The following is a 19801-nucleotide window of genomic DNA, read 5'->3' as shown; positions in this document are numbered from 1 at the left end:
ATTTATGTTTTTTTCCTGGATCATTCCAGAAACCATTAGTGAGTATTCTTATTTTCATATTATTATTTTCATATATTCAAATATTTGCATAAGTTCAGTAAGAATCTGTTCTCTTTGTAACACAACTGGAAACATCAGTTATATTACCAAGGCTTTGACTGAAATGTCATATTTCAGAAGAATGTGCATAGAATCAGATATAATCAGACAGTTTTAAAAAACACATTGACTTTTTGGTGCCAATACTTGGAAAAAACTGGCTTGATATCTTATATACATAGTTTCCTTGCAGATGAGTAAGAAATGTCACTTCCTGACAAGCCCAGGAGCATTAGAATATTTGGGGGATCTTTAGAAAAGAAAGGAATTTACCTGACTCTATAGGTATTGCAGGCAAAATCTGATGGCAAGCCTTTGGCATGCATTTCTAACCTGGGGCAGCCAATAAAGGGCCAATCTGAGAATCCTTATTCAAAGTTCCAGCAAAGCAGACTTTTAAAACAGCCTATATGATTAATCACTATTCTTGCTGCACTTTTATGCAAATAACCAAGCCAAGTTTAATGAGACTAGACTTTTGTGAACAAATTGGTCTTACTGTGATTATCTCTGATAGAAATCAGGGTGACTGCAGAGAGAAACATACTGTACTTCATTATAAAACTGTAAGACATCCCTGCAGATAGCAGATTCTAGCCTTGTTCTTTATCTCTGAGGTTTTGTTATTTACCTGTAATCTTGTCTAGATCCTGTATTCTTCAATCTCTGTCTCTAATTCTCTAAACTAGTATTTCCAATTTTTCTCCTACCCTCCTGGCTTGAAATCACTAAAACATAAAACATTTAACTGTCCTTTTCCTGAAATCCTAATAAGCTGAAGCTGAACGACTTGATATAAACGGCAGAGATTCACCACAACAGCTCACATATGGACAATTTTCATGCCCACTGCTGTGTGGGCCACACAGTTATAACTAGAGACATTCAAACTGCAAAAAATGCTTTGAGCCCAGCATCTAGAACTCTTGACTAGCGGCCCTTAGGATTCAGAAATTAGTATACAGAGTATTTCTACTATTAACTTTTGTTTTTGTTTCCATAGAAATGCCTCTTATTAATTATCTAGAGGCTGAACTTTGATGAGAACTCACCTACAATATCTCCTGAAATGAGACACAACTGTTTAATTGAATTGACCTATTCTCAGCACTCATGATTTGATACAGGGCAATGTACTTAAATTTGCTCATTTGTACTTGTTCCAATCTATGCTTTTTCCTTCCTTTGCCAGTCTCTTATCTCACAATCTCCTACCCAAATATCTTCAAAGCTACCAACTTGGAGAGTTCTAAGCCACCATTTGTGTTGCGGTTTCTCCCACATTGTGTGCTGCATGTGTTACTAAACTTGTTTTTCTCTTATTACTCTGTCTTTTGTTATGGGGTGTGTCTCAACTAAAAACTCATGAGGGTTGAGAAAAAAATTACTTTTCCTCCCTGACAGTACTTAACACAGAAATGGCCGTCACTATTCAATTTTGCCTCCTGAAGAAAACAAACAGAAAACCCAAACATCTCCCATCCCATTTTCCCCACTACCAACAAAATCTCAACAGGAAATAAAACATAAACAACTTAATGACTTAATATCACCTGGGGAAAACAGATTTTACATAAGCACACTACTAAAATTTTCTTGACACATGACAGATACTTTCAGGTTATGTCTATTTGTACATTAGGTAAAAAATTATACATAAATATGAATATGATTGAAATGCCTAAGAAAAACTTATTTTAGCCAAACTATTTGGCTATGTCCTACCTCTTTCTGTAGAACTTCTTCTCGAACTTGAGAAACTACAAGAGACTCTTGTTTACTCTGCAGCTCATTAACTTGACTTTGGAAATGTTTTATAAGCACCTAGGAAATTGTTAGAAGTACTGAGTTAATAATGCTCCTCCTTGAAGACTATCTGAAAAATATAAGCAAGCAAACTCATAAAAGGGAACTCTCATATGCTGTTGGTGGTAATGTAAGTTAGTGTAACCACTATGGAAAAAAACTAGAGAGATTTCTCAAAAAACTAAAAATAGAATTACATATTATCCAGCAATCCCACTACTGGTTATCTATCCAAAGTTAAAGAAATCTGTATATCAAAGGGATACCTGGCACTTGCATGCTTATTGCAGCACTATTCACAACAGCAAACATATGGAATCAACCTAAGTTCCCATCAACAGATGAAAAGAAATGTGACATAATGGAATACAATTCAGCCTTAAATAAGAAGGAAATAATGTCATATGCAGTAAAATGGATGGAACTGAAGGTCATTATGTTAAGTAAGCTAGGCACAGAAAAATACTGCATGTTCTCACATATATGAGAGCTAAAAAACTTAACCTCATGATCACAGAGAATAGAACAATAGATACCAGAGATGGGAGTAGGGGATGGGGAAGGATGAAAAGAGGTTGGTTATGGGTACACACACACAGTTAGGTAGATGAATTAAGTTCTAATGTTTGATAGCAGACCAGAGTGACTGTACTTAGCAACAATATTATGTGTATTTCAAAGTAACTAGAAAACAGGGCTTAAAGTGATACCAAGACATAAAAATCATGAACACTCAAGGTGATGGAAATCCCAATTACCCTGATATTACACATTCTTTGCATGTAGCAAACACATGTATCCCATAAATATCTAAATCATTACATATCAATAAAAGGGAGGGAAATAAATATGAACATTTTTCATGACTAGAAAAAGTCCTTTTAAAATAAAGCTCCATAAAGTCTATGCATTTGGAAAAAGACAATATTATCTTTATACTATGGTTAAGTACGATAGTTTTTATATAAGAACTATTGATTAAAATAACACAAGCCTCACAGTATCTGTGAAATGTCAACCTCCTATTTTTAGGTAAACTGAAATACATGAATAGATACTTACATCAAGAAACTAGAAGAAATTAGGAAAAATGTATATATCTTATCTCTAACTCTACTTTTCACCATCAGACTATGCTGATTTCTCTTTAACTCAATTTTACATTATTACATTTATAACTCTGGGAAAATAACATTTATGGCACTATGGCATCATGATACTACTTTTCCCACCTCTCCCAGACTATTCCTTACTACAAAATCATTGACAGAATGCTTATAATTGCCCTCTGACACCCTATTCCTATGGGGGATAAGACCAGAGAAGTTCTCTGTAAGGCTGTATGGACTGTTACTTATGAAAGGCACTTTAAGTATTTTTCATTAAGTACTCAAACAGTCCTTTCTTCCTCAGCGATCTGAAGTTAAGTTACAGACCTCATTACATTTCACCTCTAAATACTTCAAATGCCACTTTCGGAAGCTAAAGTGACCAGATCATTTGAAGTCACGAGGTCAAAACCAGTCTGTCCAACATGGTGAAACCCCATCCCTACTAAAAACACAAAAATTAGCCGGGTGTAGTGGTGCGCACCTGTAATCCCAGCTACTTGGGAGGCAGAGGTTGCAGTGAGCCAAGATGGGTGACAGAGCGAGAGACTGTCTTAAACAAACAAAACCTTCAAATGCTTCAACATACATCTCTTTAGAATCAGGGCATTTTTTATAAAACTGCAACATTTTACACCTAAGAAAATTTATAATAATTTCTTAGTATCTAATAGCCAGTTCATATTCAAACTTCCCCAATTTTGGGATTTATTTTTAATTAAAATGGTATTAAATAATTATATGTGATGAGAATTCTTGATGTTATTTTCCTTGAGTTTCTTTCTTAAAATTGAAGCCTATAGATAAGATGAACACAATAAACATTCATGTATTTTTCAACTTGATAAACCAAAAGGCGGCTGATGGATTAAAAAAAAAGGTGGCTGATTTCCCACCTTTTCTTTTTCTTGGATACACCATTTGAAAGTAAACTGTAGATAAAAATCCTATTTTAATGCTATTTTTACAAGCAATTAACCGTACAGAAGATAGGCCACATGGTCATGCTCACAGATATTCCAAGTAGCTACAGCTATTATTCAAAAAGGAAGACACATTTGAGGAAATGCTGATGAGTTGGCAGTACTCCTTACAGGAGTTCTTAGAAGACTATGCTGAATCAGAGCAAGAGCTGTGTATTCTCTGTTCATTATTTTATCCCAGTTCCTGATGGTCTTTGATCTGAATCATTATTTGTTCAATAAATAAAACATCATGGGGCAGGAAGAATGCCTTAGGATAACTGTCAGCTAGGACTTGGGGACTTGGTTCAACATCCAAGTTCAAGTACTAGGGTCCCAATCATGTTAGATATATACCTCACAACCTGTGACAACGTATTTAGAGAAAGACTTTTGAGAAGTGTAGGGACAAAACTAAAAACATGTATTTACATGGCATAGTTAAAGTAGAAAAATTAAATATATGGTAATGGTATTATCTTCTTTAAAAAGAAATCAAGTCAATAATAGTTTTCCATTTCTATCACCAAGCTGAAAAAGTTAACATTTCCAAATTAAACAATGTTAACTTTAATCTCATTAAAGTCAAAACAAGTTTATTCAAGTCAAAAGATAAAACAGATTTGTCACATACCTCTTGAGTTGCTATTTTACGGTTTAGTTCTGCTACTTTGGAAGAAGAATTTTCTACTGCATTTTGGCAAAGGAGTTTCTCTATTTCCCTCTGATGAGATGCTCTGAGGGATGCAATGTGTGCTGCACTATCTTCCTTGACCCTACAGAGCAAATGAAAGAAAACCACACATAAAAGTGGCTTTTCAATCTCTAATTCAGAGTTAGCACAAAAACAGTGTAAGAAACCTGGAAATTAAGCAAAGGGAAAAAGGGCACTAATATTAACTGCATTATGATAGGTGCTTTGTACATTATCGTCTAAGAGTTCTTGTGACCAATCCATGAGCTCATTATTATTTACTAAATTTTATAAGGGCAAACTTGATGAAATAGTGACATATCTCTACTTTATCCCCAGCCTGCGGCTACACGCTCTGAGGGAATCTAACGTTCCAAAATAACTGTCTGAATTTAAAGCAAAGCACTTGACATTTGATCTTTGAATATAAAATCAGATTTCTTGCCCAGATGCGTCTTTGGAAAATCACAGCTGTTCCCTTTAGAATCTTCAATGCCTTGTGTCTAAGCAGCATTAACCAATTTTTGATTCATGCATGAGACTCCAGGGCTAGTTGCATGTTGTAAGAATGAAACAATCTTTACATTAATTCTCAGGACATATTATGATTGTAATATGCAATTAATTAATTTAGACTGTAAGTGTGAAAGACTATTCATTTGTCTCTGATAAAATTTATGTATTCAGAGGCAGTTCAGTAAATGGTAAAATTATAAACAAAGATATATTTCCTACAGATAAACATTTTCTCTCTTTTTGGAAAGACTTTGAAAATAATAGGATTTAACTTAAAGCATGTATTTTATTAAACTGCTGTTGCTACATATTAATATGGTGCTTCCCAACTATAGACAAATTTATCCATTGCTTATTTTACCATATGAATATTTCTCCATGAAAACAGTGTGAATAGGATCCTAGGAAAAGCATAAAAACCTAATTAAAGCATAAAAACCTAAATTAAAGCACATATGATATAACTGAATGATAGTAAAAAGTCTAAATCTGGGACTAGAAAAGTTTATTACTTCTCAGGCCCAGACTTATCTAAGAAACAGATTGACAATATTAACACATTTTAAATGATGTACAGGAAATTTTATTGGAAAACCTGAATTTTAAATGCTTTCCTGGAAAGAATATGATTCTTCTTAAACATAGCTTCATGCTACTATCATAATATTCAGGACTGAAGAAACAGGGTTTCCATTCGGTAGCAATATGACTGCCATATGGTAACAACATGACTCAACCACTGCCATAGCTGCCAGTTAATAAGCATTTGTTGGGTGCTTCCCATGCTCATTCTGCTCCTACAGCAGATTGCTGTGAGGATGCAAAAGCAGCACCATCTTACACCAGTTCTCAGGGAACTACAAGGCTGTGTATGATTAATGCTTCCTTAGTACATATTAATAAGTTGTGTAGGAGTTGGGGGTAGGAGAAGGCAATTTCCTGGGAAGTTCCAAGAAATGTTTTATTAAAGTAGGACTTATAACAAGAATGAGCAAAAGGCATGAGAAAATGTGACAGATTAGGTAAGTAGAGTAGTATTAGAATAGTTATGGGACTTAAGATGCCAGGCGAGAAATTTAGTCTTGATACTTAAGCATGTTGGGAGTCACTGGAAAGCAGAGTGACTCAAATACAAGAGTATTTAAATAATACTAATGATTTTTAAGCAAAACGACTGGGGAAGGTTAAAAAAAATTGGAGTGGGAAAATTGTGTAATGGTGGCACTGGTTTATTAAAGTAAGGAAGAAAGAAAAATGGGAAACATACCCAACAAATAACAGATTAAGCTGACCTGGTAGTTAAAATATAGACAGCAAAGGGGAGTTTGGGAGGGGGAACTAGTTTACAGGTAAATAGAAAGGGAACTTGAGGTATTGGTGATTCCAAGAGAAGCAATCCAATAAACAGTTTTAGGTTTCACATCTGAACTCAGCAAAGAGTAAATCTATAAGTCATGGTTCACAGAAACCATAAGAATGGGTAAGTTTAGCAATGGAGAACGAACAGAGAATAAACAGAAAACCAAGAGCTGAAAGCTGGTAGAAAGCCAGATTTTTGGGGATGGCGAAGAAAGAAGGGTCAGAAGTCGGTAAAAGAAACAGAAAAGGAGTTTTCGTCAGAGCTGTCAAGTCACGGAGGTTAAAGGAGAAAACGGTTTCAGGAGAAGTAGTGTGGTCAACTTTGCTGAAGAAAATGAGGATGGAGAAAATGCCACTGGACTGGGAAACGTCATTATTGAGACTAGGTTTAAAAGGGGTGATGATGAGAGCCATATTTAAGAGAAAGTGAGATAGAAATAAAGATTACTTGTGAAAAACAGGCACTGAAAGACAGGGGATTGGAACTTGGTCAGGTGAAAAAAAGATCTGAGGATGTCAAAAGACTCAGAGGAAAGAGACAGTGGACAGCAACGGGAGATTGTGAGAAGGAAATGGATGAGTTTAAAGTTCCTTAAAGCATGAATGGATATGATCATAAGGTCAATCCGAAGTTATTTTTGAAAGGAGGACCTTTTCCTTCTAGACTGCCAACTAGTTTTAACAACAGTTGTTTTCTGAAAGCAATCTGCCTATAGTAATAAAAAACTATGACATTCTTTTGCTAGAAGAGCTCAATGAATCAGCTTGTTAACACCATTTGGGTATGTGCCGAAAGGCAAGACTGGTGAGCCCAAGGACACAATTTGGGTTGACACAGAGGTTCAGGTTCATCAAAATTTGGGCTACCAGCAGGTAGAAGACCCTCTCCTGAAACATATGTGCTCAGCAATGTAATTTATTAATATTCATTTATGAATTCAGTTCAGTATCTAATTATCTGGAGGAAATGTATCTTATAATTTTTCCATTTTATGTTTTTATTTTTCGAACTATTTATAAACAATTTAACATTTTACCTTCTCATGGAGTTTTCAAATTCATTCATTGCTGCTTCAGATTTCATCTTCAGCTCGTTCTTCTCTGAAATTAATCCCTCTAGCTCAGTTTTTAATCTGTAGTTTTCTTCTAAAACTTCTGAAACATGGGAGTCAGTGAAAGTATGTGGTTGGTAAAGCTTGCTATCCAGGGTTCCAGGGAAGGAGTTAGCACTCCCTTTACTTGAGTGCAAAACATCTTTCTTTGCCCTTTTGGCAGACATTTCCTCTCTGCTCTTAGAGTTCTGATTAGATAGCATCATTCTTCTTTCTTTCTGAAGCCTCTCCACAGTTTTTGAAAGGTCTTGTATTTCTCTCTTTTTTGCAGCCAGCTCTTCATTGAGTCTTACTAGTTTAGCTTTAGCATGAGCCTGCTCCACCTGAAATTCTATAGACTGAAAATCTTTATCATCTTTACCATTTTTCTTGACGTCTAATTCAGCATTCCGGTGTTTAAGAACGTCTATTTCAGCTTCAAGGTTTCTTACAGTGATTTGATGGGCTTCTTTAATGTCATCAAGTTCCTTCTCTAGTGCTTTAATTCTGGGAGAGTCATGTTGATTCAATTTGCAAGCAAGGAGTTGCTCCTGCTGCTCTAGTCTTTGTTCATACTGAATCTGAAGGAAAGAATCCATGTAATGCCAAACATCTGTTAAACATTTCATTAGCTGCCGAAGCCCTGCATACTACTGGGTCCTACCTAATCCTCTATTCAGGTACCCATTATACATTCTGATGTCTACAATTCTGTTTCTTGAATGAGTCAAGTGTATTAAAGTCCTATTCTTTCAGGGCATAACATTATATATTCTTGATATGTTATGTAATTTAATAACTGATATTGCTTCATAAATATTAACTTATATTCTTACACACACCAAAATTTATTTTAAACCTCACAACAAAACCTATTATTATGCAGACTTCTCCATGCAAACTGTCAACACACTCTTTGAGGATAAACAGTAAAGCAACTGGGGGTACTGAAGTCTTTGGGAAACCGTACATTTTCAACCTTCTAACATCAACTTATTAACTTCAGAGAGTAAAATGGCCTGGAATTTGTATACTGGAGCTTTAATATTTTGTTTAGTATTTAGCAAATGAAATAATTTCTCCTGTGGAGGGAGGCACCAGCAGTGTTTGGTCATACATTCAATGGATATTTACTGAGCTGTGACATTATGCCAGGCAATATGCAGGTTCTAGAGACAAAAAGACTGAGTTCTTGTCTTAAAATAGCTCACAGCTTGGTGAGAAGAGCAACATGGCAGCAGCTACGATGTCCCATGATAAGTGCAATAACAGTTCTGTGAACAAGTGCAGAGGAGGCAAGGCAGTCCTAAGTGTCTGGAGCCTGACAGAAGATGGGAAGACTGCACAGAGACAACACATTTACGTTCAGTCTTGAGAGATGAGTGTAAATTTGGCATTAGGTGGAGTCAGGGATGTTTTGGAAGTAGGAGGAGCATATGTACAACTGGTTGAATGCTTAGTATGTACAGGGAATCAGAAACGAATTGGGGAAAGGCAACTAGTGAGCAAAGGCAGGAGTGGGACGGGGCAGAGGACTGCAAAAAGAAACAGGGTGTTTAAACTTAGATATATAAAAAGGGAGTAAGGGGCTGGAATTTACACCTGAGAGTCTTATTTGGTTGGTGGAACACTAATAATAATCATTAACTGTTTGCTAGACTCTAGGCATGTTATAAGTGATATATATATGTGTGTGTGTGTCTGTGTGTATATATATGTCTGAATATATATATATGCCTGTGTGTATATATATAAATATATATATATATATACGTGTGTGTGTGTAAAAGAGGGTGGAATAGAAGAAACCCAACATCCTTGATGTGACTTTTATGAACCATCTATTGTTTCTGGAATCTAATGTTTTTCATTTATTGCTTTTCTCCGGATAAAAATCTGTAGGCAATGAGATGAGCTTCCTAAAAGCAGTGTGGTATAAGGGTTGGGACACACACACACACACACACACACACTCTGACACTCAATCTTCCCGATATCCTATGAAATAGGAATTAATTATTAAGTATCTACTCGGTGCCAGAGACTTTGCTGAATGATAAAATACAATGGTATATTTTATTTTGAATAAAATCAGAACAATCCCAGCCATCATAAAGTCCAAAAACTAGATGGGGAGAAAGAACACTAATGACCCAATCAAAATGGCTACAATCATGGTGAATGCCAGCAAGCAGTAGTGCGTTGGACCGAGAGGGCCCAAAGAGGTCATTCATTTAGCAGGGATCCCAGTGAAGTTCTCACTGGGAAAGTAATGCTTGGGCTGAGATCTGAATGATAGGAAGAACTTCACTATGAAACAGGGGAGGGCAGAACATACCAGTAAGAGGCAACAGAGTAGACAAATTCCTGTGCCTGGAGGAAACATGAGAAGCAGGAGAGACAGGAAGGCATGACTAGAGACAGAAAGCACTTTGTGAGAGAACACTGGAGTGAAAGGAAAGACTTGGCCATCTGTGGATAAATAAACCATTTATTTATCCAAATAGCAACAAGAAGTTGTGGAAGGAATATCAACAAAGGTGGGTAGGTGTGTACAGAAGTCAGAGAAATATGAAAATGTAATTTTGGCTTTCTGCTCAAGACTTAGAAGATGGGGCAAAGTGGATATATGTAGACGGTCAAGAGGTTATGCAGTAATCCACACCACTTGTTATTAATGATTGTAGTATTGTGATATGCTGATGAAAAGGAACAGTGGAAGTGAAAGATATTTAGAGTAAAAGTTGATAATTGGCAATAAGTCATTCATTTCTTTTAAATGTGAGGAAACTGAGGCTCAGAGACGTAAATTGGCGAGCACAAAGTCATGAAGCTATCATGGTATAAGAAGGCCTAGAAGGAAGGTTGGTTTGCCTCTAACACTTGTGCCGTTTACATTAAGCTGCGGTCTCTGACATATAGGGGGGAGGGTATCTTAAAAGTAGAATAGTTGTATGGGTTGGGGCAAGATGCTCTTGATGAAGGGCCGCTGTGAGTGCTTAGGAAAATGGAAGAAGGAAATGATTAGCCACATGCAATAGGCTTGCCAAGTGGCACTAAAAGAATTCATGAGACTAGATACCCATATTCCTGTGCAGTCTCTCTCACAACTGGGTAACCTTCTTCAGAAGCAGAAAGCAGTGTGACAAGAAGTGGAGGAGATGAATGCACTATGGGCACCGAGACAGGATGTTAAGGGTGGTTGAAAACTGGGTGTCTAAAGGGGTACACATGAGAATTTAGTATGGTGAGAGAAGTAAACAGGCAGGGGCTGAGAGATTTGAAAAAGTGGGTGGAATAAAAGAAACCCAACCTCCTTGATGTGACCTCAATTATCAGGTCACTGTATTTCCAGGTTATCAACCTTCTGTTTTTGGAATCTAATGTTCTTTCCTTCCTGGAAGGAGTATGGTGTAAGGGTTGGTACCAGATGCCTTGGGCTTGAGGTGTCTTACTTTGCCAACTTACCAGCAGTGGAACTTTGGACAAGGTGGTTGAACTGTGAACATCTCAGCTCCCTCATCTGCTAAATAGTGTTAACAATATCTACTCCTCACAGGTGACTGGAAGGATTATGCAAGATGAACAGAGATACTTATGAAAGTATCTAGCATGAATTCCTGACAGAAACCATGTGCTCAACAAATTTTTAACAACAATCTACAACTGTTATTTGTCTATAAAAAATTTTTTTAAAGTAAATTAAATATCATGTCCTGTTTCATACTTGGTCTTTTCAAGCACTTGTATTTTCTGATTCATTCCTATTTCACAAAATAGTGGAAAACTCAGACAGTAAGACATTTCTGGAAGATGCTCCCCTACCTGCTGTTCTGTTCTCTAAAATGTATACTTCTTATTCCCTTACCCTTCTCCAATTTTAGTATATGTGCTGCCGAAGCGAGCACTCCCTTACCCTTCTCTAGATAAATTTCAGTGAAAATATTTTCAACCATGGTAATTTCTTTTTCCTTTTGTACTGAATACGTATCAGGTGTGTTTTATTCTGCTTTTTCATGACTTAATTTCCACTAATTCTAATATTGAGAGAGGTGATGTAAATATTACCCTGTGCTTGATTACTCTGTCAGAAATAAAAAGAAAAGTTGATGAAAGAGGATACCAACATAGGATGGACTTGGTTTTTGTTGCACCTACTGATACCAGTGGTAAAGGTTTCATGGGAAAGAATGTTTATAGCTATTTGTTAAAGTGAGATCCTAAGAAGTGCTTGCCCTGTGGTCTACCTCTGACCTTCATCTCTGAGGCTACTTTGCACTTACCTTCATTTTCTGAAACTGTTGTTCCATGGTACGAAGGCTTTTCTTTGCATCTTCATCTTTGCCCTCCAGATCAGCTTCTAGCTTTTTAATCCTTTTTTCCATAAATTCCACTGTATTTTTATCCACTGTATCACCAGCTGCTGATGCAGCCAATATTAAAGCAGGTAGAGAATTGGGATATCTTCTCTTTAGAATCCCTTCCATTTCCTTCACCTATTAAAACATATTTTCCACCAAAAAACTCTTAGATTGAATAAATGAATTCAGTAAAGTTTCAGAAAACAATAGTCAGAAATCAGTAGCATTTCCACATACCAATAACAATCCACAGAGGACCAAATCAAGAACTGCCTAGGAATACACTTAACCAGGGAGGTGAAGGATGTTTACCAGAACTATAAAACACTGATAAAGAAAACTGCGACACAAACAAATGGAAAAACATCCCATGCGCACGGATTGGAAGGATTAGTATAGTTAAAATGACCATACTGCCTAAAGCAATCTACAAATTCAACTGAATCTCAATCAAATTACCGAAGTCATTCTTTACAGAATTAGAAAAACCAATCCTACAATTTATATGGAACCAAAAAAGAGGATGAATAGCCAAAGCAATCTTAAACAAAAAGAACAAAGCTGGAGGTATCACATTACCTGACTTCAAACTGTACAAGGCTATAGCAGCCAACACAGCATGGTACTGATAAAAATAGACACATAGATCAATGGAAAGAATAGAGAACCCAGAAATTAAGCCACATGCCTATAATCAACTAATCTTGGACAATGTCAACAAAAATATACACTAGGGAAAGGATACCCTATTTAATACATGGTGCTAGGAAAATTGGATTGTCATGTGCAGAAGACTGAAGCTGAACTCACACCTCTCACCTTATACAAAAATAAACTCAAGATGCATTAAAGATGTAAGACCTGAAACTACAAAAATCCTAGAAAAAATTCTAAGAAAAACTCTCCTGAACACTGGCCCAGGCAAAGGATTTATGACCAAGGCCCCAAAAGCAAATGTAACAAACCAAAAATAAACAAATGGGACTTAATTAAATAACCCCATTAAAAAGTGGGCAAAGGACATGAACTTTTTTTCAAAAGACGTACAAGTGGCCAAAGACCCATATGAAAAAATGCTCAACATCACTAATCACCAAAGAAATGCAAATTAAAACCACAATAAGGTACTACCTTACATCAGTCAGAAGAGTTATTATTAAAAAGTTAATAAACAGCAGATGTTAGCGAGGATGTGGAATAAAGAGAATGCCCGTATACTGTTGGTGGGAGTATAAATTAGTATAACCATTATGGAAAACAGTGTGGAGATTTCTGAATAACTAAAAAGAGAACCATTTGATCCAGCAATTCCACTACTAGGATTAAAGGAAAATAAAACGTATCAAAAAGACACACACACGTGCACACACACACAAACACACACACACACTTCATCCATAGAAGAGAATAAAAGCATGTTTTAAAGCAACACAGATGAACCATTTGATCCAGCAATTTCACTACTAGGATTGAAAAGAAGATAAATTGTATCAAAAGACACAAACACACAAATTCATCCATAGAAGAGAACAAAAGCATGTTCTCAAGCAACATGGATGGAACTGGAGGCCATTATCCTAAGTGAAATAACTCAGAAAGTAGAATTCCACATGTTCTCACTTGTAAGTGGGAGCTAATCAATGAATACACATGCATATACAGACTGGAATAACAGATACTGGAGACTAAAAGGTGGCAGGGTGGGAGTGGGTAAGAACTGAAAAATTCCCTACCAGGTACAATGTTCATCATTTGGGTAATGGCTAACTAAAAGGCCAGACTTCACCACTATGCAATATATGCATGCAAGAAATGTGCACTTGCACCCCTTAAATCTATAAAAATGGAACAAAATTTTTGAAACATATATAAGGTCACGAGTATATGTAAAATGAAGCAATTTAAACTTAGATTATGCTACGTCTTGTTAAAATTTTAGAGATATTTATAGCATGTCTCCAGATAGAATCAAATGCACAGAAGCACAAATTTCAAATTTTACATTCCTAGATTATCTGATGAAAAAATCTTAAAAGTATACTGTCTAATTACCTATTGGTTTATTTACAGAAATTATTTTACATTCATTAGGAATATATCTTCAGGGCCGGGTGCGATGGCTCATGCCTGTAATCCCAGCACTTTGGGTGGGTGGATCACTTGAGGTCAGGAGTTCCAGACCAGCCATGGCCAACATGGTGACACCCCGTCTCAACTAAAAAAATACAAAATTTAGCCAGGTGTAGTAGTACACACCTGGTCCCAGCTACGCAGGAGGCTGAGGTGGGAGAATCGTTTGAACCCAGGAGGCAGAGGTAGCAGTGAGCCAAGATCACGTCACTGCACCCCAGCCTGAATGGCAGAGTGAGACCCTGTCTCAAAAAAAAAAAAAAAAAAAAGAAAAAAAATATGTCTTCAGACTTTCAATTAGTAATAACTAGTCCTTTTAAGTACAAAGCTCTCCCCGCTCTCTTTTTTCCAGACTTCCTCATATGATAGTGCTTCTACAATCTACTGACTGAAAAATTACTTATATGCACATAAGTGTGTCAACTTTTGGCAATAAACATTCAGCTTCCTAAGCACCTAACTCTGCCTACAGCTCTACTCCATCCTAATCTCCCCAAAGGCCCCCGGCCAAATAAAGTTTAATCTACTTTAAAATGATTTCTTTTAATTGGAAAGTAAGTAGGATTAGATAACATTTAATGAAGTCTTCATAAAGGACTGGATACTTTTAGTCTAAAAAACAATGACATATTATATAATGAAAGAAACACACCAGGGTCCACAGAAATGACAGCTTATTATATATGCCTGTGTGTTTACCTGCTTTTTAAAACTATTATAGTGAAGATACCTTTGAAAAACATACAAACACTAAATTCTTTGTTGAACTGTTTTCTAGCCTATGAGCATGCAACAAACTAGCACCTGAAAAGTTGTCTAGTGTCACAGTTAAGAGCATGTTTGGTTAGACTGTGCCACCAGCTTTAGGATCCTGTGTCAACTAATCCCTCGATTTAAATCTCTCTTGCCTCATGGGTAAGATTGGGATGGTAACAGTAGCAATTTTAAAGGGCTGATACAACTGAGGATCAAATGACTTTCATCTTGGTAAGCACTTAAGAGAACCCAGCATACAGGGAGGACTTGGTAAGTAAGTGTTGGCTTTTATGATGATTTCAACTCCCAAGGCAAGATGGTTTGCTGGTGTTCAAAATCCTGTTCATATTAGCTATTTACAGGGCATATAATTTGCAAAGTTATTATAAATATTTCCATTTGTGAAAACTGCTTGCACATTTACTGATATGTCATAAATTGGGATATATCCATCTACAAATATTAATAATTTCTTTCACCTGAAAAATTCAGCTTTGTCTCCTCTGATATTAGTTACTTGAGTTAGTTGTAGGTATATGAAAATACATGTATACATACCAACACTACATATATTAAAAAGAGAACTAGATTTTAATGAATTTAACATTTTAAATTAATGTATTCATTTTAAAAATTTAAGAAATATTTTCAATCTAGTTTTGATATCTTGAAATATATATTACATTTTTTTGGGAAAAATGAAATTTTATTTGTAACTTTTTAAATTTTGCTTTTTAGTATTATTCTTTGGTCAATAATATCAGTCTGGTATACAAAGTAATTTTTTTTTAATTCTCATTGAAAATTAAACTATAAAATATTCCATTAAATAAAAAAAAGCACAAATGCAATCTGAAATTTTCATTACAATATGCATCTAATTATCCCCATTTTTACTTATATCCTATTTAAAAAGAGGTATTTTATTTACAATTAGTCTACTTAAGAATACTGCTCCATAATTATACTGAATGTACTGTGATATACTATGATTAAAATATACATATTAAGGTTTAAAATATTGGGATAGAAATGCTCATGGAAACTAAATAAGATCTGAAATGTGCATGCAGCAATCCAACTACATAGAAAACTATTTTAGAAAAATATAATCTAAGATGATGAACTAATGTTTAATAAAAGTATTAATAAAAGAGGGAGGTTACTTTTATAATGTGGTATATTTCTGGCAAATATGAATTCAATTCTATATTTCTCTTAAAATAAGTCATCTAATAAAAAAGCAGTTCTTTTGGTCTTTTTTCTCTTCCACTTCTGGATGGCTTTTTAGATTGGCTAATCTAAATCCTGAGCATTGAAGAAAATCCAAGCAATCCCAAACTATACTCACTTTAGAGTATTTCTAGTTCTTTTTTTTTAAATCATTATTTCTTTACTTTTTTTTTTTTTTTTGAGATGGAGTCTCGCTCCATCACCCAGGCGGAGGTGCAGTGGCGCAATCTCAGCTCACTCCAACTTCCATCTCTCGGGTTCAAGTGATTCTCTTGCCTCAGCCTCCCGAGTAGCTAGGATTACAGGTGTGTGCCACAGTGCCCAGCTAACACCATGCCTGGCTAATTTTTCTATATTTTATTAGACAAGGGGTTTCACCATGTTGGCCAGCCTGGTCTCGAACTCCTGGCCTCAAGCGATTCTCCTGCCTCAGCCTCCTTAAGTGTTGGGATTACAGGCGTAAGCCACTGTGCCTGGCCGTATATTTCTAGTTCTTCATACCACATTTGGCTGATCCTTTCTTGGCCCTCAAGTAATCTACTCAGTCATACCTTTTAATATAAAAATAGTTCTTGTAAAAGTAATAAAGTTAATTCTTTGCTTAGTTTTCCTTCTTCTCATAAAACTGGGATAATAATCAGCCCAGTGATGACCTTACAGTTTCAGATTTATGATGGAATAATACCCATATGTTTAAGTATCATGGCTTGACTACAGAATCATGCTCCCTTATGAACAAGGCTGGCAATTCATACTTTGTTTTAAAATATTTAGTTATGAATACAAATACCATATTATAGTGTTTTAAAAACAGAAGGAAAAAATAATAATCCTGCCTCCTAAAACAAATACTTAAATTAAAAAATCTTTATTCTGATAAGTTTCACTTTATGACTTTAGTAAAGGTCTCCCACACTGACCACAAAATGAGTATTTCTAAGCCTCAACAGTAAGAAAGAGCTCAAGATAATGGCCACCTCTTTGGGAGGCTGAATATTCTGTTTACAGGGTGTTTTGTAACATTTCCCAAGCATTACCAGCATGTTCCCAACTCAGGGATCTCCCTCCTGTACTCCTCTCTCAGCTGTCTATGGGCAGGAAGAGAAATCCTAACTCTATATCCAGAGTGTCAAAATTCTACTTCCTTCTTCCTAGATATCTAACAGAGCTAGGGTACCAAATTACCTTTTATCAATAGATCTGCCATCTTATAAATGAGGGACATTAGTCTAAAAATTCTGTAATTATAAAGCTGTAGGTATATAAAATGATGCTATTACTTTTATTACTGTAAATACTTTAAAACAAAAATTTCCAGGTTGACTCCATCTCGTGAGAACTCCTAAAACAACAGAGAAAACGAAAATGCACTGTCCATAAAATATGCTCATGAAAATTTACCCTGAACACATACTTGTCGCTCTAGATCCTGAATTTTTTTGGCATCTGCTGCTTTATCTTTTAAGCGTATCTTCCGCTGAATAGATGGATTCCCAGATTCAGTTTTCAGTTTCTCAATCTGCCAACAAATAAATAACATGTTAAGAAGTATATTTCAATGTAACAGAAAAGCTCCAGGGGGGAAGCATAATGTTAGTTCACTCATTCATTTATAAATTCCTCAGCTAAATTTGGGGAATTAATTCCTCAAATTCTTTGGGGTCCTCCCAAGTTCCAGGCACTACCTAGATCTGGCAGGAGATATGGAGGGCAAACGAGACAAACCAGGTCGCTGCTCCCAAGATGCTTATGCCCTAGTAGAGGGAGAGAGTTGACATGCTAATAAATAAAGTAAATCAAAGGGGAAATGAAGTAACTTCAGAGTGCTAAGGGCTAAGAAGAAAATAAAACAGAGAGAAGGGATAGGAACAAAGAGCCAGAAGTTGGGAGATTGGCAGCTACATTAGGAAAGGGAGTCAGGAAAGTAGAAATCTGAGCCAAGAGGAATGAAGAGGAGTGAGACACAAAAAGAACTGAGGCAGAGTATTCCAGGCAAAGGAAACAAATGGAACGAGTTCAGCATGTTCAAGAATCAGAGGAGCTCTGATGTGGCTGGAGAAGGGTGACTCAGGGGAGCGTGGTAACTGAGGATGCTGAAGAGGCAGGCAGGGTTCGGACCCCACGGGGGCCTGACAGGCTGTAATAAGGAGCTTATATTTATTCTTAGTCTAATCTAAAATAGACTATGTATCTAAAAACAAACCAGTGATCTTAATTAAGAGTTCAGAGTAATGATGCAATGACAAAACGTTATATAGAACTGATATTATAGACAACAGAATTCATCTAGAGAAGAAATACATTCTGAAATGATCTATTACCTCAAGTTTGAGCTTCTCAATTTCCTCATTTGCTTCTCTAAGCCGAAGTGCATCTTTATCTAGAAGTTCCTGATTTTCAGCATACCACTGTAATCTTTTTTGCAGACGACTGATTTCTTGTTTATGTGTTTCTTCTAAAATTTTTATTTCATATAATTTTTCACCTATAAAATAAAGTAACTCAATAACCTGCTTGCTGTTCTCCAAAATATGAAAATAAACTAAAAGATTTTAAATGAAAACCAGTGCCCATCTAATGACAGCATTATGAAAACACAAGAAGCATAAAACAACTGATTTACACAATATATAATGTCTAGCTTAATCTATTAGTCAAAGGAAGTAAGAGATTGTGTTTATAATCCAAATCATCAACCTGGTAGCAAAGTTGGCTATGTAGAAATTTTTAATGAATTTCTTGTTTTCCACTGACCTTTTAAAAATTATAAAAGTTGTTTCCATGGGAAAATAAATGTTGGATTTAAGAAATAATAAAAATGAAGAATGCCTATAATTATATTAAAAAGTAACAATGACAAACATTCAGGAGTGCTTATTACAATTTATTGTTACCTACTACAACAAACTTTTAGGATGGGTACTGCTATTATTGTTATTACTCTATTTTACAGATAAGGAAAGCAAATGTCATTTTCTTACAAATAGGTCAAAATGGATTTCTCAGCACATGTCTTACATTGAAGCTCATAATAATGCAGATGAAAGATCCTATCTTTTGCAAACGAGGGCTCCTCTGGTCTAACTTTCTAACCCTGTGCTCTGCCATTCTAAGTCATGGGACATACTTGTGCAGCCTTTCTCTATCCCTTCACCTTCAAATATTACTACCCGTCAAGGCCCAGCTCAAATGCCACTCTGTCCCAAAACCCTCATTTGGTATCCCAATTCCTCTCATGTTTGTAATTTTTTTCTTACATTACAGTTTTCTGTTTTCTTATCTTACTCCCTTTGGTTTTCGTGGTACGGACGATGCCACATTTATCTATGTGTTCTTTATAAAACCCAGTGCACTATTATTTATTCACTTGGCAAATACTAAACAGCCCACCAAGTGTCAGACCCAGGGAAAAGAAGACAGGCCTTGCCCTCAAGAAGGTCACAGTCTAGGCAGGATGACAGACATGTGAACAACCAAACATAAATGCCATGAATCCAAACTCTTTTCTCTCCTCTTGCAATCATTCCTGTTAAACCCAATTAGATTCACACAACTTCTAATAACTAATTTTAAGAAACATTTCTAAAATTATAATATACTTCAAGGAATAGCATTTTGATTATACCATTCAATTTCTATTACTTAAATTCAACATTAGAACAGTTATGATTATAAAGGTACACTA

General features: G+C 35.8%; 1 protein-coding gene across 5 annotated transcripts in view; it reads right to left on the bottom strand.

Annotated features, from left to right (window-relative positions):
- Positions 1-19801, bottom strand: part of CEP162 (centrosomal protein 162) — a 103682-nt gene that overhangs the window by 20387 nt on the left and 63494 nt on the right. For all 5 annotated transcript variants that reach the window (XM_064360867.1, XM_064360866.1, XM_064360868.1 and 2 more), the window contains 6 exons: positions 18438-18601; positions 17531-17635; positions 11920-12132; positions 7583-8217; positions 4611-4752; positions 1825-1923 (listed from right to left, as the gene is read on the bottom strand). In XM_064360867.1, coding sequence (XP_064216937.1) covers positions 1825-1923; positions 4611-4752; positions 7583-8217; positions 11920-12132; positions 17531-17635; positions 18438-18601 — 1358 coding nt within the window. The remainder of the gene's footprint in view (positions 1-1824; positions 1924-4610; positions 4753-7582; positions 8218-11919; positions 12133-17530; positions 17636-18437; positions 18602-19801) is intronic.

The sequence above is a fragment of the Aotus nancymaae genome, unplaced genomic scaffold (genome assembly GCF_030222135.1).
Source record: "Aotus nancymaae isolate 86718 unplaced genomic scaffold, 86718_ANA_hifiasm-v0.15.2.pri h1tg000040l, whole genome shotgun sequence".
NCBI classification, from domain to species: Eukaryota; Metazoa; Chordata; class Mammalia; order Primates; family Aotidae; genus Aotus; species Aotus nancymaae.
Note: the sequence above shows the minus strand (reverse complement) of the source record. Positions and strands in the feature narration are given on the sequence as shown.